A 25,482-nucleotide genomic window follows, 5' to 3' on the forward strand; every position below is an offset into this window, starting at 1 on the left:
TAATTTGCATAATGGCATGTGATGCACTCTCAGCATTCACAATCTATTTTCTCTCTCTGAATATGAGAGACAAAAACAAGAGCGAGAGGGGAACACAGAGAAAAAGGGAAAGCCTATAGCAATCAGATGCAGCATAAGAGTTTTTAAACTCAATGGGATCAAGCATCTTGCATCATGCCCTTGTCGAAATGTCAAGCACAGGGTTTCTTTTGACGAGACTGGCATGTGGCCATCATCGTCATGTGTATATGTCCGATTATGTCCGCAAAAGATATGATTCTCATATCAGAGGAAAGCTAAAAGAAGCAAGGAGAGGTATTTGATGGAAAGAAAGACATGGTATGATGTATTCAACAAGAGGATGTGACAGATCAGATGTCAGGTAGAGAGAGAGAGAGAGAGAGAGAGAGAGAGAGAGAGAGAGAGAGAGAGAGAGAGAGAGAGAGAGAGAGAGAGAGAGAGAGAGAGAGAGAGAGAGAGAGAGAGAGAGAGAGAGAGAGAGAGAGAGAGAGAGAGAGAGAGAGAGAGAGAGAGAGAGAGAGAGAGAGAGAGAGAGAGAGAGAGAGAGAAGCTGTGATTTAATAGCTGGGTGCACCTGCAGCCTGGATATCCTCTGCATCTCAATGAGCTTTGCGTTCCCTCTACCCATCACTGTCCTTCCTTTCTACTCTTTCAATCCCTCAATCTTTCTCTCTGTATGCTTGCTCACTCTTTTACTCGTTCTTCAGGATAACCGTAAACAAAACTGTCCTTATAAAGAAATACTGAAATGATCAATATTTATTACATTAAATCAATAATTGCCACAGAATGATTTTTATTTCAAGTGAACCTGTATTTCATGTAGTCAGGTTTCTTTATCCTTAATGCTGGTTTTTGAAGATGAGAGCATATCACACAGCATGTCCATGTTGGCTATTCTACTAAATGAATATAAATTTGAAATTTAATATGAATCGAAATATCATGTAGTTTAATTGGATGCACAGCGTTTGATGTCAACAACAGGAGAGAGCAAGGAAGGTTAAAAACTCCCATAAGTATTTTGTCCTGGCTTTTGGCCCTTTATGGTACAGTATAGTCACATGGCAATATATAATTTCCCTTCATTTTATAGACCAAATTGCATTGTTGGAATTAAAAGGGCAGACTTGACAGAACAACCTTGTCTAACTCAGTTTTGAAGAAAATGTGAACATTGCCATGTGGCAGTTCTGTACCACAGTGGAATTGCTGTGATGCATTTCCACACAGGCCATAATAAAACTGTATACTTTTAAAGCACAACAATACTTACACATAAATAATACAATTATGATGTCTGTTATGTGTCTTCAGAAAAACATAAAAATGCATACCATTTTCAATATATAAGGAAAGAATAAAAAAAGTTTACCACTAAAGACGAACTAGGATTTCGATACATTTTCAGTTGTGTACAGATTTGATGTATTTCCCAAGGTGTTTCTCAAAAAACAAAAACAAAAAAAAATTGTTTTTTGTGTGTTACTAGAGCTTTTATATGTAAACTAATTAAATAAATACAACACAAATTCTCATTGTAAATGTATTGCATTAAACAAAGTTCAACAACAAGTAATGGATAATTGTTTTGTTAACCTAACTATGCACATTTATATAGTTGATCCCTTTCTTTTATTTTTTGATTGACCCTCAAAACAGACCTGCTGTCTCACTCCACAAATGATCTCAGTACAACGCATAATATCACCTTCCTTCTCCTCCTCCTCCTCCTTTATCCTTCTGTCTGTCTCTCATCCCTCTCTTGAGTTTGACAAGGCAGGCATATTTAATGTGACTGACAGTCTGAGGCAGTACCCTGACCAAATGGAGCGGGTGTCAGCTGGGTATGTTGGCGCTCGGTATAAGGGGCTTTTCAAATAGCCGAAACAATTAACTGCCGACACCTAAATTAATGTTAGGATGAATTCCACAGGTTCATTGAAAGCACTCCACCATGAAGGTTGAGGAGGAACCCTTTTTTTTTTTTTTATAAAATGTGTCCTCCTCCTTCACACTGTCCCAAACCCCAGCCTCTGTCTGTTCTTTCTGATATATGTGTATGCTGAAAATGATAACGTCTCATGTCTGTTATTTGTTTAATACGTGTAATTTTTCTGCCAAAAAGCTGCAATGCAGTCCACAAATTGCTTCCAGTAAACAAACAGCTCAATTGCGTCTTACTTACATTGCAGACAAGGCCAAACACAGGAAGGGATAACTTAAGTCTGTTTGATATTTAATGAGGTGCAAAATCTGAGAATCATGTTTTTTTTATATATATATATATATATATATATAAATATTGTGTTGATTATATAATTTATAATGACAAAAGCGGTATTAAATTTTTTTCACTAGTGGTCCTAGACTTTAGGACCTCACAGTATTCATATTGGGACACCCAATAGAGGCGTTTTAGTCCTGTACACAATGAAGACTATACAGAGAGCTCAGAGAGATAATTCTCCTATGCTGAGCATAGAGAGACAAACATAATGAGGAGGAATTGAAGAGTTTATGGAAAATGCCATATCAAATCACATAAAAGCAGCTGGAGGAAAGATAGATGAGCGTTAAGCATTCTCATGGGGTTTGCTTGACAGGCTCTGAGGTATTTCATCCCACCTCTAAGCCAACAGCAATAATGAAGCTTCATATAGCACAGATTCAACCATCATGATCAATAGACCCATCATGCATTGCAACACAGTGGGGGTGGATTTTATAGTATATAAACCAAAGAACTGGTCTTTTGTAAAACGCAGAGGGAGGAAGTTACTAAGAATGAATTGTCTTTTACAATGCTTATGGTTAGTGAATAAGGCATTAACATCAAAGTACCATGGTGTAATTGTTTAATATAGTCTGTTTAAAGAGATAGTTAATTCAAAAATGAGAATTATGTCAGCATTGGCTTTACTTGCATTATTTTATCATAGACTTTCTTTCTTCTTTTGGAAAAGTTCCCAAAGCTTTTTTTTCTCCATACAATGAAAATCAATGGGGTTCAATGATATCCTATTTAAAAAAAAAAAAAAAAAAATATTTTGAAGCAGACAGTGCTTAAAAATATCTTCTTTTGTGTTCCACAGAAGAATGAACGTATGAAGCTTCATGCTGGCCAAGTCTGGTTTGGTTTATGCTTGTTAAGTGGAGATTTAGCTTGTGGACCAGCATAGTCATGACAAAACTCAAACAGATTGGTATTTATCTTCAATATAGCTGACTAAGGGACGTAGTGGTTAGGCTAGAGAAAAGGACTATACGGGACCAAAACACTGCACATGCTGGTGTCTGAAATAGCTTACTATCACATGAAGGTGGAGGTCCTTCAAACTCGAGATGAGTCCCCAGGCGACATGTTTGAATGCTGTTCCCATTTAGGTGATATCCTGGCAAACATCTGTAACGCACTATATCACCTGTGGAACGAGAGGGAGTGAACAGATGTAAGCATATTCATCATTGCTTTATCAATTGTCTTTCAGATGCACTTTCTGTAATATTATGGAGAACATGGGATTTCTGAGATGTTCGGAACAACAGGAGCAGCATCTGGCTGTTCCTGCCATTGCCTCGCTCACAACTTGATGAAGGCCACGTCCTCTCCCTGTCTTGCTTAATGGCTGACAGTGACAATAACAGAATAAAAGGGAGAAGGAGAGAGTGAGTCAAAGGGAGACTCAACGTGCCGGCGCTGCATTGCAGTGTAATTAAGGAAGCGCCACACCGCATGGTTTACATTCATAACACCCATAGGCTGCTACCTGAGGGCCGCTCAGATCTCTGAAGCAAATCTCCCTGTTGCCACACAAACATTCAGGCACTCTGTGACTCAGCTAAGAGGAACAAAACACCTAGTGGTTTTATAATGTAGCATTTAACTTGAAGAATTGGAACACAAGCTTGCAAAGAAAAAAAAAAGAGAGGCTTTGCATGCTGTGAAATACATATTTAGGAATGTGTTTGTGGCTGAGAACGTGCATTCATGGCCATCCAAACACAACGACCTTAGTTAAATCACTGAATTAAGCGAATAAATTGGATGTGGTGGATAATCAGTGATCAAAACAGTGATTCAGTGTAGGTTTGTGCCAAAGACCATGACTGTTTTAACCCCGACAGAGGCTCTACAAACACGCTTCATTCCAGAGAGATCAAACAACCCTGCACCAACCCGTAACAACCCATTTAGAACAATTAATATAAATGAATGCATTTTTTTCTCCATGCCAGAAAAGTAATGCATTGATTTACCAATGGATTTCAGAGACAACAGAGGCTGGTGATTCATCATTAGAGGACCAATGAAGTCATGATTGTTTTATTATTTATAAGTGTTTTCTGTGGGTACTCAAAGGTGAAACCAACAGTTTTCATAAACGATTCAAAAGAAAAAAAGTTAAATTGCTTGAATACAATCTAGAAAAAGATCTCTTAGAGATGGACAGCCAAAATTGTTCAATTGCAGTTCGTTCAATTATAATTTGTAATTACTGTTTAAGTAGCATAAATTGTTTAAGTAGTTGCTTTTGAGAGGTGGAGTTGCACACAGAGACTGGCTAGTTTATAATCTGCTAGGACTGTGCAACCTCATAGCTAGTAAGGCTAGTAAGCTAGTAAGTTCCTCAATTCACCTGCTATAGGAAAGTATCGCAAACAGAATGTATAGAATATAAAAGTGTATACTTAATTTATAAAATAGTTTCTATCTGGCCTCCCCATGACTTTGTGTTTGCACAAAATGTAGACTCAACCTATGTTCATGCACCAAGCACAATACAACATAAGCCTCTGCTTTGAATTCTGGCAATGAGTCAGCATATCAGCAAGGCCCTATGGGACTGGTAGCCCTGGCATCTGAGCGGTTTTCTCTCCTCAAAGCGAGTTCTCGAGGGGTGTTAGCGGTGGGGATGGGGGGTGCGGGAGGTGTGTGTGTGGCTGGCTCTGCTATTCTGGGAACATTATTAATGAGAGGCGCTCAAGCCTGAAAATGAACTGGCAGCCTGCGTCTCTGCTCAAAATGTTCCACTTATACTGGGCCAGGCCGAGTCCACCAACACGAACACACACAAGCAGGCATACAAATCAGATTGTAAATGATGTAAAATCAATTTGAACTCACCTATCTTAAATTCTTTACTGGCCATCAGTATTTCTGCATTAGGAATTATGGGAGGTGGCAAACAAAACTGAAGTCTATAGGCTAGAAGAAAAAGAGACAGAGAGGTAAAGAGAACAGGTTCATACATGTCATATTGCATTGGGGTTATTAATTGTGAAAATAAAGAACAGTTCTAAATGACAAAAAATATATTTTCATTTAGGGTTTAGCTGAATAGCTAAAGGATAGCCCCTGTTAGATCCAAAGATAATTTTCTACATTGAAAGCCATGCATTGTATTCTTTTTTGGAGGGCTTTTTATGTGTGACATGGCTGTTGTGATGCTGACAGCTATCAGTGTTGTCATGTCGTAATCTACCTGCAGCTCCATTGGATTGAAAAAACTGTATTCAGTCCTAAGCACCAATGCAGAGTTGCAGTACTCAGGTCTGGACACGGTCTCAAATCCTTCTTGAATCCAAGACCATATTTTCATGGTCTTGTCATGAACTCAGGAACATTTGATTGGCACTGGTTTTTGATGGTCTTGAGTACTACAGCACTTCAGATACATTTTGTGGTCTGTGCCGAAATGTGCCTTCTGAATCATTCAGACCCTCTTTAGATCTTTGTCTTGCCTCCAACTCAACCTACTTTTTCGACTACAACTCTGCAATAATGTATTTAATCACATCTTTCCATGGGGTCCTGCGGCAATCAGGCAACTGCTATTGAGATGTATGGGAATGCTAACGGTAACTTTCTCTTGAACCAATTACCTTGGTAGTTGATCTTGAACAGTCCACCTTTCTCAGAATTGCTTCGGAAACGTATCAGAACTTGATTAGAAGTGCTGCTTGGTGGGTTGTTGGCCTCTCCCTCTGTAAACACTCCGAGTTTGCGAGCTGTTTCCTGAGGTCCGTCCCTGTTGAAGACACATCATTAAAATTCAATGTATAAAACCTGCTAACCTTGCATACTCAATGGGACAGGAGAACATTCCTTGTTGCCTGACAATGCACAGCAAGTCAGAACCCACCCATATAACCAGGCTGATTTGAGAAACGTTTCGTTGAATATTGATTACTGTACTGATTTGGGGGATGATTCTAGCCATACTGATTACCTCTCTGATTTCAGAGAATCCTCTCACACTCTTACGGTTCTTTCACGCTCAGTTCAGACTCAGCCTCTGTGTCAAGGCATTGTGAGACCGACACCATCGTCTACAAGGACATCACATAGGGGGGTAACCTTTACAATCCTCTTGTGGGAAGCAAACAACTTGGCACCAACCCAATCCCAGTTTTAACCATGACCATTCAGCTTCAAAACCATCTGTTTGTGGCCAACTGAGCTTGCTCTACAGATTATGTCCTATCCTGTGCATTCAGAAAAGAATCTGGTTGGCTAAAGGGAGTGCTGGGTCACTGAACTGAGACCAAGCTGTCTTGACAGAGCTTTTCTTTACTCTTCTGGTTATACTGTACCTTTAGTTTGAGTTGAAGTGGATGTATCATGCATGTAAGAGAGCAGATAATGCCTCAAGAACAAGTAGGGAACCATAGATACAAAAAAAAAAAAAAATGCTTCAGTTATTCCAAAACAGAAAATTGCAGAGATTAATTGAAGATTCAATGAATTTAGAGAAGGTGTGTAATTAGACTGCATCTTTATCTGTTTTTAGGGAAACCTGTACATACAGGCGTCAAGTGACTCAATTTAAAGGCCAATTAATTAGCCACCAGTCTGCATGTGCTATAAATATGCTCCCTCCCAGAAAAGAAAGTGACAAACAGAGAAAGAGAATTTTTAGAAGCACAATCGTTACAGGAAGTTGAACAACTCACCAGACTGTGATGAAATCTTGGGGGCCATGGACTTGCAAAAGGGTGAAATTAAGACGAATTCCCAAGCCTGATGCCACTGTAATCAGCCAGCTGCAGTCCGCAGAAGCGGGGTAGTCCTCTGGATAACCGGGGGAGAAGATAGTGCCATTTTCTGATGTAATGTTACCTCCACATGGCACTAAAAGGGAAAAATGAAAATGAAAACAATTGGAAAAATTGGAAAAGTTTTTGTAGAAACCAAAGATTAAAGAAACACCATCACAGAAAGTAGCCTTGGCAAACAGAGGAGAATGCAGAAACCAGGATAGGGGCAGGGCGACATGGGTGAAAATCCCCGCTGGGTTCTAAAACACCACTCAGTAGTCTTTCTCAGTAGTTCACTTTCCATGTCCAACTCCATCTTAGAAATCCCTCTTGCAGGCAATGCTTTGCATTTATATAGACGTGTCCATGTTTCCAATGATTCAAATGAGCCCCAGACATATGAAATCAAATCCCCTTCCTGCTCTTGCTGATCCCTGATCCCATGCTGCTGCTGCTGCCCCCGAGTCGGAGGGGAAATAATCAATGCGATTTGGCTGGCGAAATAAAGATAGGCCCACAACTTGAACGCACACATAACGACAGTCATAATACACTCTCACTCTGACTGTACTCTCAGCGGTTTCTTGCACCGTCAAGGTCTCTCCGTCCCCACATCCCCACTCATTCCCGCCCTCTCTATCCTTCTACAATTCTTTATACACTCTTTCCTCCTCCTTAATTTCCTCTCGTCTCCGATGGAATGCTGAGAGGGGTGCCTACGTTGTAAATGAAGTATCGATCACAGCATTGATTAAAAAAAAAACATGCCACGCTATCAAGCAGAAATGCATGGTGACGTTATGGATTGGGCAAAAAAGTTGAGTGGTGAGTGGGGATGGGAGGAATGTGGTGAACTGAAAAAGAGGAGGGAACCATAGATGAAGGACAGGCCAAGTTGGTTGATATGGACAGGTGCGACAGTGGAAGAGAAAATCGATCATCTTTTTAATGCCTGGAAGAGGAAATCTATGTACATGACACCCTGGGCATTAACTACTGGTGGTAGCATGTGTAGGTGATAGCTAGGGCAGTAGGGTTGTAAAGTACTTATAATTCTAATTAAGTAAACAATAATATATATACGTATAATATATAAAATATATATGTACAATTTATGTACAATATTGTAAGAATTTGTTCTTAACTTGAGTACTTGATTTTACGTAAATTTTACGTAAGTGCATTTCATTGTAAAATGTAGTTAGCCACAGCTCTAATCATTCGTGCCTCTGAAAACATCTCATCGGTCACCACAGCAAAGTCTTTGACCTAAAGCAACGCACTATGAAAATACTATATAGTATTTTACTACAGGTGAAGATTTTACTATACAGATACAATGGTAAAATTCGGATTAATCAGGACACTTGACCACATCATGTCCATAGCCAGTTTATTTCATCAGTTTCAAAAGCTAATATAAAATGATACACTTATTTTATATCTTGAGACCGAAACTTTGACTTCAGTATAATTTATCTGTCTATGAGAGAGAGAGAGCGAGAGAGAGAGAGAGAGAGAGAGAGAGAGAGAGAGAGAGAGAGAGAGAGAGAGAGAGAGAGAGAGAGAGAGAGAGAGAGAGAGAGAGAGAGAGAGAGAGAGAGAGAGAGAGAGAGAGAGAGAAATGGCAGTTTGAAGTGCATTAAACAAATAATGTGGTAATCTTTCATGTTTTTTTTGGGGGGGGGGGCTTTACAGTCCCTTCAAAAATGAAATTCACCTGTTGCGTTTATATATATGAACGCATTCTGTGAACAAAAGAGTCATATCTTTCATCTTGACAGTGCACATATTACACAGCATGGGAGTATGGTGCGTCAGATAAATTTTTTCCCTTTTCACTCTGTGTAACACCAGAGCTCTCGATTCCTACAAATTCAATTACGCACACTGCAAGAGTGTTTTAACAAGGCCAAGGTTGATGCTAAGTTTTTCATTGTGCGGAGTATTGTAACACAAAGTGGATGAATAATGTGTGTTTCTATTTGCAGGTTCACCTGTGCAGCGATGCTGGGCAAAGCACCAGTTCCTGAACAAGGAGACGAGGCTGCAAATGCTATGTCAGCCCCTTGAGTACCTCCCTGGAGCCTCTTTATTCCCACACGAGCATTCAGCATCCCCAGTGCATATGCTACCTCGTGACCCACTGCATAATTAACTCATTGAATCAACAGAAAAAAAATGAACATGAGAATGTGGGTCAAGGATAAACTCGATTCCTTTCCCATCATCCCCTTGGATAAGATATTAGAAAGAAGCCATTAAGTCTGTAGGGATGGTTTATAGTAAAGAATTTGCATTCATGTGCAGTTGCCCTCTTTGACCCACATTCAAAGCTGCCCATCTGATGATGGGTAAAACAAAGCTAGTAATTAAGCATACAGAATACATTTGCCAGTAGTTAATGTTACATTCCAGATGTTTACTAATGTGGGAGAGGAAATGGAGGGGGTTGTACCTTCACAACGAGGAAACGGATGATCCCAGTTGCGTGTAGTACCATGTTGACAGGTAAGAATGGAGTGTCCCATCAGCTGATACCCAGGATAGCACTCAAAAGAGATGGACTGACCCACATTATAACCAGCCCCAACCACCACACCATTGTGAAAGGGTTCAGGATCAGGACACTCCTGAAGTTCATAGGCTGGAAAAGACAGGCATATTGATACATGAAACATGGGGGAAGAAAATGCACGATTCATTTTTGAACCAGCAAGAAGAAAGCAGAGCCCACGAAAAGTGCATCTGTTGTGACACCTCAAAGAAATGAATTTGCATCTATAAAATGATTGGTCTGAGCTCCAAGCACCAATTTTAACCAAGTTTTACATGTAAACCATTTGCATGGAATCAACTGATTGCTGTACACCAACAAAGCATTGGGATTTGATTCAAAGCAAATGCAATCAAAGTTTTGGCAATGACAGATGCTGTCATTTTTTTCATCTCAGATTTCAATTATGGAGGTCTGAACTTCATGGGAAAGCAAACAAGTGATCAATGTTCATTGCAGGCAGTGAAAGTACCAAAACACACTTCACAACATCTCGTCCCTGAGTTAAGATGATTTCCTTGTGTTTCCCCATTTTTCTGTCTATTTACCTAAATTATGTCTTAAAGTCATTCTGAAATAAAAATTCATACGCATTTCTTTTCATTAGTTCTGTCTGAGTCTGGCGCCATTATGAGAAGTTTTGCCAAATTATTTTTCAAATCTCATAGACACAAAAGGAAATACGCTGAAGCTTTCAGACAGAATGACCATGACTAAAGAAATTTAATTATGTGGATCAGAGCATCTTCTGTAACAAAGCTCAGCAAAAGGGTATACTGCCGGATATAATGCTTGATTTATATGCTAATGTACACATAATTATGTAAATACTGATTTCACAAGTCATTTCAAAACTGCAAACTGTCATTGCATTACAGTGTAAATTCTGATAGCTTTCATGGATCCTTCTTAGAACAGGCCCTTTCTATGACACAATTTTTAAATTCACTCATTGGACTCATATTCTACTTTGGATTCTGGCATCAGCAGCATTTTATACCTGATGGATTTTATGCACAGCTTCACAGAGAGCGGATTACTATCGTGTTTACTCGTTATCTTGACTGATTGTCTTGGCAAGGTATTGAAACTGACATTCAAATTGAGGTTCCTGAGAAAATAAACGTACAAAAGCAGAACTGCAACAACAATGATAACTACAACAGAATGTGGAGTTGTGTATTCCCACCCCCAAGTAAAATGGTCAATCCTCAACTTTTTCAAATTTACTTTTTTAGTTTCCTTACCCTGATAATCAAATCTGAAGCCAGGCTTATTCTGAGAGTGATCACTATGGAAATATACAGTGGTCTCATGGGAGGTGGTTAGAAGAGATGGTGGTATGTCCTGCCCACTGAATCTGCCAATCACTGTGCTGGTGTCAAAAGGTCCATTTCTAATTTCCAGGAAATCATGGTTGGCCTCAGTGGAAAAGTTCAAGAACTGCACATGAGCCCCTGTTTGGATGATAAAAGAGTATGTGTTTAGTAATGTCAAAGTGGCAAGCCATCCCAGTCACCGTGCTAACAACTAGTTTTATGCAGGCAACAGGCATATAAGAACTGCTTCTATCTACTTGAATGGAGAAATTTAAATTTGATTTCTATAATTGCGATATTAGGGACAAAACTTTTCCTATTCATTTTTCCATGAGTGCTCTGCCTCATTCTCATTTTGTCTCTGGTGACATTCCGTAACAAACCAGTTACATTTCATGGTTAGTATCAACAGTTTTAGCCAAATTCATCTTAAACTAGAACTAGAACTGGCATTACCATAAAAATCTGTTCATTCTGCTGTGTCCTTACCGTAACCGACTGGCAAGTAAATCCTCCAGGTGCAGTCACTGTTGCTAGGGTAGTTTCCTGGGAAACCAGGGCTGAGGATGGTGCCTTCCATCTCCTCTCTGATTCCCCCACACTGAGCTGAAAGGAAAAATGGTGGGGACAGTATTAGAAACATTAATTTGTCGAAAACACATAGTGCAATATAAACCAAACCTGTAGTGCTCAAGGTTCAAGTACTTCTAAAGGCAAATACAAACAGCTGACAGCTGTCAGGCTATTATTAGAGAATGATATGAAGCAACCAACAGGCTATTTCCACTTCTTTTGATTGGTGGGAACATAAATATGACTGAAAGTGAAAATTGCTGTCACTGACCTGCAAATGAACTGGTCTTTTATTGGTGAGCCAGCATGGCTTCTATAGTTGCTAAATATACAGTAGGATCCAAAAGTCTAAGAGCACATTGAAAATCTAAGATATAAAATATACAATACATCTAATTTATACATGATATGTATTAAGTGACATACATGACATGGATTTTAACATTTTAAACAGAAAAGTTCATCATGCCTGTAATATTATATATTTGTAGGTCATCAAATAAGTATATTTGTAATTTGTGCTTTTAATGGAAGCAAGAAAATATGCAAAAACTTTAATAAAAAAAATCATATTTCAGATAGTTTTCTAACTTCCAGTAAATGCACAAGATGCTGTTTTTCAATTTAACTTTTCACTCAAACTGTAAAAAATAATAATATTAATTTTAAAAAAAAAATCTCCATGGTGAAAAAGCATGTAAACATGCAATGCAATGTGACATCTATGACAGCCTGTGTGGGCTAGAAGTCGATTGACGTTCCACGTTGCTTAGCAATGCAGTCTACCTTGTTCACTGACCCTGAAAGCTTTGTGCCGAATAAAGAAATGTAACACATTAGCTTTTCTATTGACATCATAGGGGAAACAAGTCTTTCATTTATTAAAAAGGCCAATTCACTTCCCAAAGCTATCAAAGGCCACTCGAGCACCTCTGCAGCCTTCAATCTTCTCATTTCAGTGAAAACGTATGCTCAATCCCTCCTCCTCTCGAGGCTTTGAATCTAAACTACTGATTGATTCAAATATCACTCTGATTAAAGCCCTGGCTTTGGACTCAAAGAGACTTGATGGATGTGCTGTGAAGCCCTACAAAGCTTCAGATCATGAATGGAGTCTATATAGAGTTGAGGGAAGAGTGGAAATATGTTCTGTGCTTTTGAAAAAGCAGCAGGAATAATGAAAATGCTGATGAACATTCAAGCAACGAATAAACCATCTCAAGAGCCCAGCCAATCACAGCAGGAGACTGAACTAATAGGGGTATAATAAAACGTTAGATTTTTTCAAGAAACATGTGATAATATTATGTTGATTATGTGAATACTTGATATCTTTGCTCTTTTCACTGAATTAGATAAATTAATAAACCAAACAGCAGTTTTTAATGAAAGATGGCACAAGCACACATGTCAAAATGCATCGTGTTCAAAGTTAATGTGATGAACTACACACTGCTAGGACATCTGTGTGAACTTGTGTAGAATTGACCTCATACTTTCACTAAAAATGAGCTTGGGACCAGCTGGATAAAACCAATAACTGCATAAACAGCTCAGAAAAGTGAAGTTGGTTCTGTGAAACACTCTAGCATCATTTATTTGATAATTTGTTACCTAATGCAGTGAAATTCATACATTTTTAAATGCGGCTTAAGTGCCCAAGTACTTTTTGGGGGCGCTGTACCCACACAAGTACCAGTGTAGTTCTGTAACATTTGGGACTCTGTGGTAGATCTGAACTCATAAAACTGCAGAAGCCAGGATTTAGAAAAGAAATAAATGAATAAAAGATGACAAGTTATTACCAATGCAGAGAGGAGGCGGATAGTTCCAGCGGCGCACAGGCCCTGGCATGCAAGAGATATGGGACACTCCCTGCAAAGAAAAATAAAATAAAAATAAGAAATATTGTTTGTTTTTCAGTTTTTCCTTCATTCATTCAGTATTCACTCTGGCCACACTCTGACCATTATGACATCATGACTTTTCTCAGATTTTTGGCGTTTTAAGTTGAGAGCACACTACAAAACTGAAGCTCATCGCTCTTTCAAGCTTTAAGTTTCAACCTAGTCTGCAACAGAGCCCTAGAATGTAAGTAACTCGTATCGGGGTAGTGCTCTTTTTGCTCACAAATTTGTGAGGCAAAGATACTACTAATCGCAGATGCTACAAAAAATGTAAAACTGGCTTGAAATAGCTTCCAGGTTTGCACACTGTCCAGAGCAGCCAACAGGTAATGAAAATGCAAAATAGCAGTTGATCAACATGGGGACCAGGAATTGGCTACACTATTAAACTCCTTCCGCCCCCATCTCTCCAACCAAAAACGTATCAAAAAAATTGACTGCAAGGTCTTTTGAACCCATAACCTTGGCATTACTACTAGTATATAATTGTAAATAGTCTGGAAAGAAAAATACAGTAATACAAACATTTAGTTTGTTGTGGATGTAAAATGTTCCCTCTCAGCGATTAAGTGCAAAATAATTTCTTTAGGTAGAAGCTAATTAGGTACATGCCAACAGGTTGCGTAACATGCTCTCAGTCAAGGCTAATCATGGTTGTCCTCTGACCACATTGTGTTTTGAGCAGTGAATTATTGGATAGCGAGTGTGCTTTAAGCACATTTTGGTACTTTGTACAATAAACCAATTTAGAACCATGTTGGGATGCGACTTGATGGCTAATATAACATCTGTGTCCTGAAGCGACCACTGCTGTATTTTGTTCATGGCTTTGTCCAACTTTTGGCTAGGTTCACTTTCACCTGCAGAGTATATCCAGGGTCACACTGAAAGGACACCACATTGTTCATCTGTAGTCTCTCGCCCACTTTGAAGCCATTCATGGGTATAACTGGTTCAGGACAGCTAGTGAGGGACACAGCTGTGAGAGAAAACGAGACAATAAGTAGAGTTTTTAGAGATGTTTGTATGTAAGTCCAGATGCACAGGACTCATAACAGATTGTCCTACTCTTGTACTCCAGACGGAAACCGGCTGCAGAGACGCTGATGTCTGAGAAGAAGTGCAGGTAGAGCTGGTTAGAGGTGCTGTTTAGGAGGGCTGGGACTGTTGTACCTGTAGAATAAAGAAGCCGTTAGCATATTGTGATTGTGTCGTGGAATCAGTGTGTCCTTGACATCTTTTTGTTAGTAGCAGGTTAAACTATGCACACTTCACATTGCTTTTGTTCACAAAACCTTTTAAAATTGTATTCTTTATTTGAAATAAAGCTGAAATAAAAATACATTAACACTAAGAACTAATAAAAATGACATTTCAAAAATAGCAAATAAATAAAATGTCAAATTTACTATAATAGTTTTTAATACTAAAATCACACACATGCACGCACACACACACATGCACGCACGCACACACACACACACACACACACACACACACACACTAATTCATCACTAATTGATAAAAATAAACAAATAACAAATATATATTTTTAGTTCACAGGCATAGAAATGTAGCAAGCAATTTAAGATATTTATAGAATAATGTGAAAGTTTTATGCTATGCACACAATGTTTTACATCATATGCATATGTTATGTGAGATGGAATTAAAGCAAATTTGCAAACCAAACATCATAGCATCTATTTTCAAATTTCTGTTTCAAAACATTATGATGAAATACAAAACTGTCTGAAAGTTTTATATCTTCACATTTACATTGTGTTCTAAACAATTGCATACAAGAAAAGTGAAATACAATAAAACTATACTTTGTTGTTTTGCTTCCAAGCATTCATTTCTAAAAGCCCAAATGCAGTTGAGAATCATTATGCATTCATTCATCTGGAATTTATACAACTGTTTTAGTCATATGGCTCAGTGTGTGCAGATATGATTGACTCATTTGTCTTCACTCTGTACACCGTTATTCATTTTAGGATATATCATTCATTTATCTCTCTCTAGGGCACTTGTAACATTTTGTGCCTGGTCTTTGTGCCAATAAAAGGGAAAAAAAAACAGCCTTCCCTACTGTGTAAGTAGCTTCTGTTTCCCATAATGCAACACAAATGCACAATAGCAACAATAAAGAATCGCTTTTATGATCTATAAACTGTTTCAAAAATGCTGTAACTCTTCTATACTTCATATTGCAGTCTAAAAATTGTTGCAAAACTACATTTCTTTACAAAGACAAAACAATGCATTTCTCTGAGCCATCCACTGAGGAATCTTCCAAGCATTCAAAGCAACAACAACAAGATTACTGTGACGATGTGTGTTTATGTAATGAACTGAGTTATAGAAGTATTACACAGCCCACCTGAGAAGCTCCCCAGCATGGTGTCAGTGTTGTCACCTCCATCAAACACCTCGAGAGAGTCCCAGTTCTGCTCTGTCACAAAGCTAATCACCTGGATCTGAGAGAAAGGAACAGAACAAAGGTAAAAAATACAGCGGCTTCCTTCTTTTAGAGTATCAGTGGATTGTACAGAAAAATATTGCAGGCACTTGGCTATCTTTAAAGATTGAGCCCTGTGTATGGTTTTGAAAAGTTAAAGATATCTTAATTTGATGTGTTACATAACGTTTCAAATGTCATCTTCAAATATGAGAGGCATTCTTCTGCATTTGTTGTATATGCTGTTCACACAGTTTTCACACAGTCACCAATGTTCAGCCCTGTAGACATTTATTTTTCCGCCCCAGCCTCAAACAAGCCTAGAAATTGTCTGGTCACAGTGGCATGACTGTGGCTATCGCTGGAAGATTGTCACATCTGATAGCCTTGCCGTCAAATGGCACATTTATTTGTGCTTGCTTCACATAGTGAATTGGAAATTTCATGAGCGGGAAGGGGGTTAGTTCGATATCCAGACTTCATGAGCGCTCTGTCTGACACAAAATGAAAACACACCATCAATCCACCCTATAGCATCAGTTAAGAGCTCTTCTATGCTTCTTTCAGGTTATAGACTATGCTTCAATCACAGGTCATTTGATCAAAAATAGGTCAATTACAGCAAAACGCCTTGATTTATTTATAAACGAGCTATGTTTTCCACACTGTTCACTAAAACGCAAATTATTTTTAAATTATTTTCATTTGTGCACCAATTTAGCAATGCATAGTAATAAACAGCAATATTTATCTACATATACTGTGTTTACATACATTTTGAATGCATAAACAAAGCCATGTGGGGCTATTCAATAAATATCGCCAAGCCTTACACCAGAGTAGAAGAAAATATGTACTATAAGTTGTATAGGACTGTTTCTTAAATCTCCTCATCTGCACCTCTTCTCTTTCATACCACTGCCTATTTATATCATGTCTCTCTTACTTTTGGGGATGTTGTAATCATTTCTGCATGGTTCCAATTCTCCAACAGCGAGAAGTTTATGAATTGGGTTAAAGGCAATTAAGTAAGCGGTCTTGAACTCCTCCCATGATTCAGAGCTATATTTGATTACATTTGTATCCAGCAGTGTGAGGCAAGTCTGGAGAGGCGGATGCAGATGCTACTTGGAAAAAAATATATAAATAAATCACTCGTATCCAATCAGCACTGCCCATCTTGCTTACTTTCACCACTTATAGCTGCATTTAAAATGTTGTTAATCATAAGACATGTGAAGGAGACCGAGTTTTAATCATGTTTGGGCTACACTTTATTTTGAGGTGTCCGTGTTACAGTGTAACTATACATAATTAAGTACTGAAAGTAATAATAATTAACTACATGTACATACTATAGCGTCAGGGATTGGTTTAGGGTTAGCTGCGTGTAATTATGCACAATTTATAGTAATTAGTATAGTAACTACATGTAACAGGACACTGTAAAATAAACTGTTAACCATATTTGTTATAGGTATATGCAAAACGACATACAACAATAGTATGTTTCGAAAAATTATATGCATCTCACTAAGGCTGCATTAATATATTTTAAATTGTAATTTATTCCTGTGATGCAAAGCTGAATTTTCAGCATCATTACACCAGTCTTCAGTGTCACATGATCCTTCAGAAATCATTCTAATATGCTGATTTGATGCTCGAGAAATTATCAATGATAAAAAAAATGATATATGTATATATATGTATATATATGTATATGTATGTATATGTATATATATATATATATATATATATATATATATATATATATATATATATATATATATATATATATATATATATATATATATATATATACTTTTTTTATATATATTTTTGTGGAAACTATTATACAGTATCATTCAAAAGTTTAGGGCAGATAAGAAAAAAAACAAAAAAACAAGGACACATTAAACTGACATTTATCATGTTACAAAATATTTCTATTTCAAATAAACGCTGTTCTTTTGAACAGCAAATCCACTAGTATTCGTTTTAGACCAGACATTTATAATCTGGTCCTTAGAAAGATGGCCACCCAAAGTATGTGCCAAATAATCTCAAAAAGCTCTTTACAACCAGGTTGCAGAGGAGCCAAGAAGGTAATGCTGAATAGAGTTATGAAGTATGACTGGAGGAAATGATGGCTATAAAGATACTGTTCAAAATCTGACGATTATTACTGCCTTCTCCCTTAGAATTTAAACTTTTATGGTCTGCACTGAAATGAAAAATTTATACGGTTAAAAAAGTAACAGAGTTGAATCATTGCAGACTTGTTAAACGCTCTTCCGTGACCACATTTAAAAGTGTCACACTGCACAGGAAGTGATAACAGCATTATACAACTGAATTTACCGCTGAAAAATTCAGGCAGAGCTAGAAAAATCATAGAAATAAAGATAAGTGTGTCGACTCATTGAATATTTTGATACCGTCTCTCACCACATAGTTTCTCGAACTAGCCTTGCTCTCACAGAAGCACATATATTACAGAGACTTCTTTCAAAAACATTCAACAATCTTACTGAATCCCAACTTTTGAACGGTAGAGCTTGTTATACTTAAATTTGTACAGCATGTACATGGCCACAAAAAAAAATAAAAAAATGTGATGATGCTTTGAGTTCATAATGGCCTTATAAAAGGGGATAAATTGGTGTTTTATTGTTGCTAGAAGAGAATACCTGGATTCCCATTCCCTCTGGCACGGTGATCTTCCATACGCAGCTCAGGCTGTTTAGGTAGGGCTCAGGATAGCCGGGGGACAGTATAGTACCTATCCGCTGGGTAAGATTCCCTCCACATGGCACTGCATCACAGACAAAAGGAGAAAACGATGAAAGAGCAGGTACAGAAGGCAAAACCCGCAAAACAGCCTACGGTATCGAAGGGTATTTGTAATCTTCCAGGACACCACCTTCCTCCTCCTGCATCTCCTGTGGTCAAGCATCTGGTAGCTGCAGTGAAGCGCACAGGTAAACAGCTGCACATGAGTTTGGATACCTGAGTGTGTACACACAGAGTATCCGCAGAAACATCTGCCAAGCTTGTGCATTTGTGTATGTGTGACAAGCCGGAGGCCATGACTGCTGGCCCACAGCTGTGTGACGTTGCTTGTTAAGCACAGGGAGAGTTTGTTGGCGACAGCTCTCTCTCAAGAGGAGCAGGAGTAGGAGTCTGTTTGCTCTGTTTCCCTACCAGAGCTGTGATGCGATTCTAACTGTGCTCATCCAAGCAAACGCATCGAGGAGGTTGGGACACAAGTAAACATGTGACACTAAGCAACTGAAGTGAGATCCTTTAACTGAAAAAAAATACATTTTACTATTTCATCAAAATTGGCAAATGACAAAACTATATCGCCCTCATTATATTGCCTTTAACCTAATTGATAAGATCGTGAAAGTTGAGAGAAGTGTGAAATCCCTAGATATGTATGATGGGCTCTTACCAATGCAACTGGGTATGCTGCCATTCCACTGGGCCAGAGCGTTGGGTACAGTCAGGCACTCGATGGCACTGGGACCCTCCAGAACGTATCCTGCATTGCATTCAAAACTCACCACGGCTCCCACCGCAAAGTTGTTCCCAGTGCGTCTGCCGTGTCTGGGCTCTGGGACTGAGCTGCACTGGGTCGCGCTGGTCCTCGGGACAGCTAAAGCAAATAAATGCGCTATTGTTAGAAGAATTTGTACAAAACAGCAACTTTAGGATGTTATGGTACCTGCCAAGTGAGAAATGCTTTGTAATGCATTATACATGCAGTCATGCACCAGATTGTTAGTGAAACTGGCACTTTAAGTTTGAACCACAGAAGGTACAGTGCATACAGCTGGTTGGGATGCCCCAGAACACTACTACTTTTAATACTTTTATAAGATGCTGTACTTTTCCATTAAAGACACGTCAGGAAACGAACAGGAGTATGCCTGAAAACCACAGGGGAGGCGAGATAATACAATAATGCTGTTTTAGCTCCTAAAAACCACACTATCTATTATAGAGAAAGATGCGGGCTGTTAAAGCACATTTTAACGGAAGGCCCCATGACTGCCGAAGAGGGACAGCACATTTACAGCATCGTTTACAATGTGTGTGAGTGTGTGTCTGAGAGAGAAAGAAAGACTGTGGGCATATTGTTTAAATAATTTAGCACCTAATTTAGATGACAGTGCCTCTCTCAATCAAAACTGACTGCATAACATAACCACAAGTTATGATAGGAACATCCCACACACAATATTTGAGCAGTTTATTGCAGGCTTGGGCACAATTAAGAATGTATATGAATGTATATAATAGGGATGCAACAATACAGTTAGCCCACGGTTCAATACATACCTCGGTTTTTTAACCACAGTTTTCGGTTCGGTTCGGTTCTGATGACTTGACACATAAGAGTGTTTTTTTGTTATTCTATGCTTAGGCAATAGGAACAGTAAGAGGTTAAGGAGAAAAAAATAAAAATGATTTATTGCAATACTCCTTTATTTTACTTCCATTTTAAGTCCATTAGTTCCTTGTGTATTGTGTATTGTAAACAGACATGTCACAGTTGCTGGTAGCCCATGTACAAACTGGGGAACACATAAATTCCTACATTTTGAAAATAAACTTAGCCTACATGTCTAGTTAGTAAACATAAATTGACCATTTCAAATAAACATATTTGTGCCTTCAGACAGTGATATTGCTGGGTGATGGCGCCGCATATGTGCAGTCATGTTGGAAGTGTTTCGTTTGAGTAGGCTACAAGTGTAAAACAAGGCTTGCACACAGTCATTTTTTTGTTTATCGTTTTTTTCTTCGTCGGCATTATACTCAACGGCAAAACCGAAATGTCCCCACACCACGGATTTAAAAGACGCCGGTGCTTCCTCGTACTGTAGCTTCACTTCACCGCCGCTCGCCATGTTAAAGTGTGGAATGATGGTTAAGCGCCCCCTAACTTTAGAGCATAGTGATTGAATATTTACTCGCGGAGAGGAGTTTCCTCATTTCAGCTCGTAGACTTACAGGCACACACAAACAGTCAATTCGGAGAGAAATAAAACGCACATAAATTATTCAAACGCAAAACCGAGAAAAAAAAAAAAAAAAAAACGCAATTCACAAGCGCGTATTGAACCGTGGATGTCGTACCGAGCGGTTCAAAATTATATTGAGAATTGGGGCATCCCTAGTATATAATAATGTAAGAATGTAAGAATATAAACACAATATAGGGCAGTTAACTAAAACTAAAACACTTAATATTAACATAATTGAAATAAAATGAACATTAACTGAAAAAACTGAACATTAAAAACTTAAAAAAATTAAACTTTAAAATTATGCTGCTAGGTTCCATTTTGAAGATTCTGGGGTACGCTGGATCAATCTGTTAAAGTTTATATAGATACATAAAGTAAAATGCAAATTTCTATCGGTGACATTTCAAATGTTGATATCTAAAATTTCAGGATATACAGTATATGTTGTGTGTATGATACCATGTCCTTGGGTAATTCTTAATTAACAAAAAATAAAATAAAATAAATAAATAAATAAATGAAACCACTTACGGCGGTTCATTTCTTTGAATTTCATTTCAATTTAAGTTTGGCTAAATTCTGTGACTTATTTGGTACCTTAATTCAAGATTAGTCATTTAAAAGGCATTCTCAATTCTAAATAGTTCACAACCCTGGTTAATAGAAAATGAAAACGACATTTGGGATAGAGAAAGAGAGATTGAAACCCGTACCTTGATAGACCAGATGGAAACCTCTTGAGCTTGACTGACCCTTAGAAGAGAACCGGATAAGGATCTGGTTGGAGGTGGCTAGGGGCAAAGATTCACCTGAAAGTACAAACAAGGTGTCACGGCATTTGGCGACATTCTAAAACCAATGACATTTGATGTTATTGACCTGTGCCATATTTGTTTGAGAGCCATATTTGTTTGAGAGCAGAAGTGGAGGTGAAGATTATGAATGAATAATTATTCTAGGTGTGTTCATCACACAAAGCTATCAAATGACTTCAGAAGACAAGGAATACAGTGCACGTGTTGTATAGATGTGGTCACTCTGAACTGCTGCTTTATAGAATATATCTTTCAAAAGGCTCTTTGGCCACATACACACTGTAAAGTTTTAGGAGTCAAAACAGCATTTAAATAAGGGTATGCATCCCCTAAATTATCATTCTAATGCAGCCATAGCAACATTGTGTGTTTGGGATCCACTCTTTTTGACCAAAAATATTACAGCGACAAAATACTCATTCTGCAAATCGAACTAAAGCTCCGGCAACAGAGGCACAGTGTTTTGTTTATGCTTGCAAGGCTCCTTCACACTCTTGAAGTGTTGATATTTCCACTTATCACAAGTGTTTTTGGGCTTGTTGTTTGAGCCTGGCTCTTAAAGCAATCAAGTTTATGGAGCCATTAAGTAGGCAGGTGAGGGTTGTGATATTTGGGTCTGATTTTCCATGTATAGCATTTAGGGCAAGCACTTTTGCTAGTTTTTCGACGGGAAAAATGATCGGCGTGCCCGGTGCATGGTCTAAAAGGGTTGTCCATATTCTCTTAAAGAGGAATAGGTGTTTTTTAGGCGTAAAGTGCAATAAACCAATTGGAGTCTCTTCTCGCATTCCCTTTAAAAGCCAGTTGTGCCCACGCCATGGCGGATTCGCTATTTACATGACGGAATTTGCAAGCGGAAAAATTTAACGCTTCTCTAGCAAGGGAACGGATCTGCTCGTGTGCGAGGTTAAAGTGTGCGAGCAGACCATCTATGGCAGCAGTTTTCAAACCCTGGGTTCAAACACTTAAAAAAAAAAAAAGGGTTGCCAGGATGATTCTAAGGAAAAAAAAATAAAAATAAAAAATAAATAAATAAAAACATGTTTTTCATAAAATCATAGTCTATAAGCCTATATAAAAGAAACACGTGAAATATGGCTATTTAAATAATTATCAGATTAATGAAGCGAAAGAAAAAACTGTGACAGTATGCCACCGAGTTTAGTTCATTTCTGTATGGCGCGCCACTCCACAAACAAGTTGACGGAAAGGAAACCGAGACGGCAGTTTGTTTGTTTATTTATATGTTTATTTTACAAAAGTACAATGTTGTGTTTTATTGGGAGTGTACACAAATATAAGTAAACACTTTGCAGTTTCGAATGACGTCTTGTACGAACAAAATGACGGAGAATGTTTTTATGTTTCCACTGTTCGATCGCGCCGGCGCCTCACACACGACATATTCAAGCATTGCAATCTTGACATCGCAGCCTGTTCATTATCAAAATAAAATAGTCAACCTAACATATAAAAATTACACTGCTCTGTTTAAATAGTCAGTAGTAATTTGTGTCATTCAGCATAAGCACTGCTGCACTGTGATGTTTCCAAGCACATTTTTGTGCATGTGAAGAGAATTATTTTTTTCGTCAATATTGGAACGTGAGTGAAGTACAAAGCCTATAATAAATAATAGTTTAGCATCCTAATATATCGCAAAAATGGAATCATTTTCATTTGAATGTGAGCCCAACGCCGCTTACTTCCACTTTTGCTTTAAATTATTTAGTTTTGGCTTGTTTATAGTTATTTTTATCATTCTTGTTCTGTTCTGAATATCATTAAATTTAAAGGATTTGTTGTGGAATATTTTTAGTGTATTTTTTAAGCATATAGCAATCGATAGTAGGATATTAATTGGTTAAAATTCTTAAGATCAGTAAATAGTTAACCGGTTAATTAGCATCCCTGTATATATAGCTAGATCAAATTAGTGCAGAATCAACTTTGCGTTGCGATCGTGTTAAGGATCAGCCAGTGCACGTGCATCATCAAAAGCGGTTGTTAACCCCTTAAGTGTCACCCCCCCCTATATTTTATTAATATAAAATATATATTTTCAAATACATTTGTTATCAAGTTATCATTGAAACGCAGGATGTTAAAATGATAATTGCGTCGGGCTGAAACTAACAAAAACACTTGCGTCGCACCTGGCGCCACATTGCACTGGGTGTATGAAGGGGCCCTTAATATTCAACAATATTATTGAATATTATTGACTGTACTAACGCTGTTGTATAAGAACTGAACTGAGCTGGACGAAGACATAATTTTTTGCAGAACTATAGGTGAAATGAACTTAATAATTAATGATCTTTACAACGGAACCGAATCAACACTGAACTGACTTCAGCTGAACAACAGACGAAATGCATTATTTTCCTGTTCTCACTGTAAAGCTGCTTTGAAACAATCTGTATTGTATAAAGCGCTATATAAATAAAGGTGACATTACTTGACTTGCATTGCTCATTATTAGCGCATGTGCTTTCTGTGCCGTGGTGTGGGGGCTGAGGCTTTGAATCAACCCACAGATCCCAGAGGCCCAGTCGAGCTCCATAGGGGTTTGCAGAGAGCAGGTTCGGTGTTGACAAATTCGTGCAGTGGCCAGAGAAGATGAAACTGCACAACACTTTTGTTCATGTTGGGATTGACCAATGCGCCTGCTCATGCCTTTGGCATGCTGGGATGTTATTAGAACAAGCCTCCGTGGGCCGCCGACAGAGTGACAGCTACAGTAATAATCCGGTGGAGGCAGAGGTGTGGGGAAACCCTGACCGCTGATTTATTCGCCCCTGCTGTTTGTTCTGATGGCCACATTATTCTGCAATGCTGCTCGGAAACTGTTAGTCCTGTGTCACACCACACCAACAGCAAACCTGGATGGTGCCCACAGATTCACCTCGACAGGATGGATGCGTTATGCAACATTCAAGGTTGTTGTTGAGTAAACTGACGTGGCCTGACAACATCCTGTCAGGATTCCGGAAGACTCAGGATCACAGTGTTGAATATGATGACTCAACAGAGGTGGATTTGCCGGTTTGTCTACCTCCGACTTTGGCTGTTTAACAGTTATATAGAAGAGGAAGAATTCAAGGAATTTTAAATGCTTTTTAAAGCTCAAATGCTTACATTGTTTATAATTATTACCAGTAGCCTAATTAATATTTCATGTTCTACTTAGGCCAACAATTTGTCTTGTTTGGTCACCATTGAAAATGAAGGATTAGTTGTGGAGTGATGAGAACCAAAAATGGATTCATACATTTAAGTTCAAGCGCTCAGATTGCGAATGTTGCAACTGTAAGATATAAAGTTGCAATTATCTTTAATTTTTTTCTTTACTCTGAGGCGGAAACAGACTTCCATAGTAATATGGGTGGCAAAATAAATTCACACTGATTTCAGTTTTTTGTGTGTGTCTAGAATCCTTGTCTATTGTTTATAAGGAAAATAAGTTTCTAACAGTTAATTCACAGAGGACAACTTCACTTAAAAATTGCTGTTCATTTGTGCAGATTATTTATTCCTTACAATTTCCATGATTTTCTATTGAGAAAGTTGAGAAACATCCATCAAAACTGACAACTGTGCTTATAACAGTGGTGACATACAGCAAGTCTTGTTTCCTTTCTCTCCACAGCACAAAAAGATCTGCAGTTTTATGTGGCCTAGTATCAATTCTGAATATTCCCTGCTCGCTATTCACGCTCCAAAGTGTGCATTATTTCCAG

General features: G+C 38.2%; 1 protein-coding gene across 1 annotated transcript in view; it reads right to left on the reverse strand.

Moving 5' to 3' along the window:
- Window positions 1-25,482, reverse strand: part of csmd2 (CUB and Sushi multiple domains 2) — a 323,103-nt gene that overhangs the window by 49,547 nt on the left and 248,074 nt on the right. The window contains 14 exon segments of the mRNA XM_081376365.1: window positions 3,333-3,446; window positions 5,150-5,230; window positions 5,908-6,053; window positions 6,979-7,156; window positions 9,521-9,709; window positions 10,867-11,076; window positions 11,428-11,544; window positions 13,317-13,386; window positions 14,279-14,397; window positions 14,487-14,591; window positions 15,805-15,901; window positions 18,576-18,700; window positions 19,343-19,546; window positions 21,638-21,733. Of these exon segments, the coding sequence (XP_081232491.1) occupies window positions 3,333-3,446; window positions 5,150-5,230; window positions 5,908-6,053; window positions 6,979-7,156; window positions 9,521-9,709; window positions 10,867-11,076; window positions 11,428-11,544; window positions 13,317-13,386; window positions 14,279-14,397; window positions 14,487-14,591; window positions 15,805-15,901; window positions 18,576-18,700; window positions 19,343-19,546; window positions 21,638-21,733 (1,851 nt within the window).

The sequence above is a fragment of the Scardinius erythrophthalmus genome (genome assembly GCF_964197995.2).
Source record: "Scardinius erythrophthalmus genome assembly, chromosome: 10".
NCBI classification, from domain to species: domain Eukaryota; kingdom Metazoa; phylum Chordata; class Actinopteri; order Cypriniformes; family Leuciscidae; genus Scardinius; species Scardinius erythrophthalmus.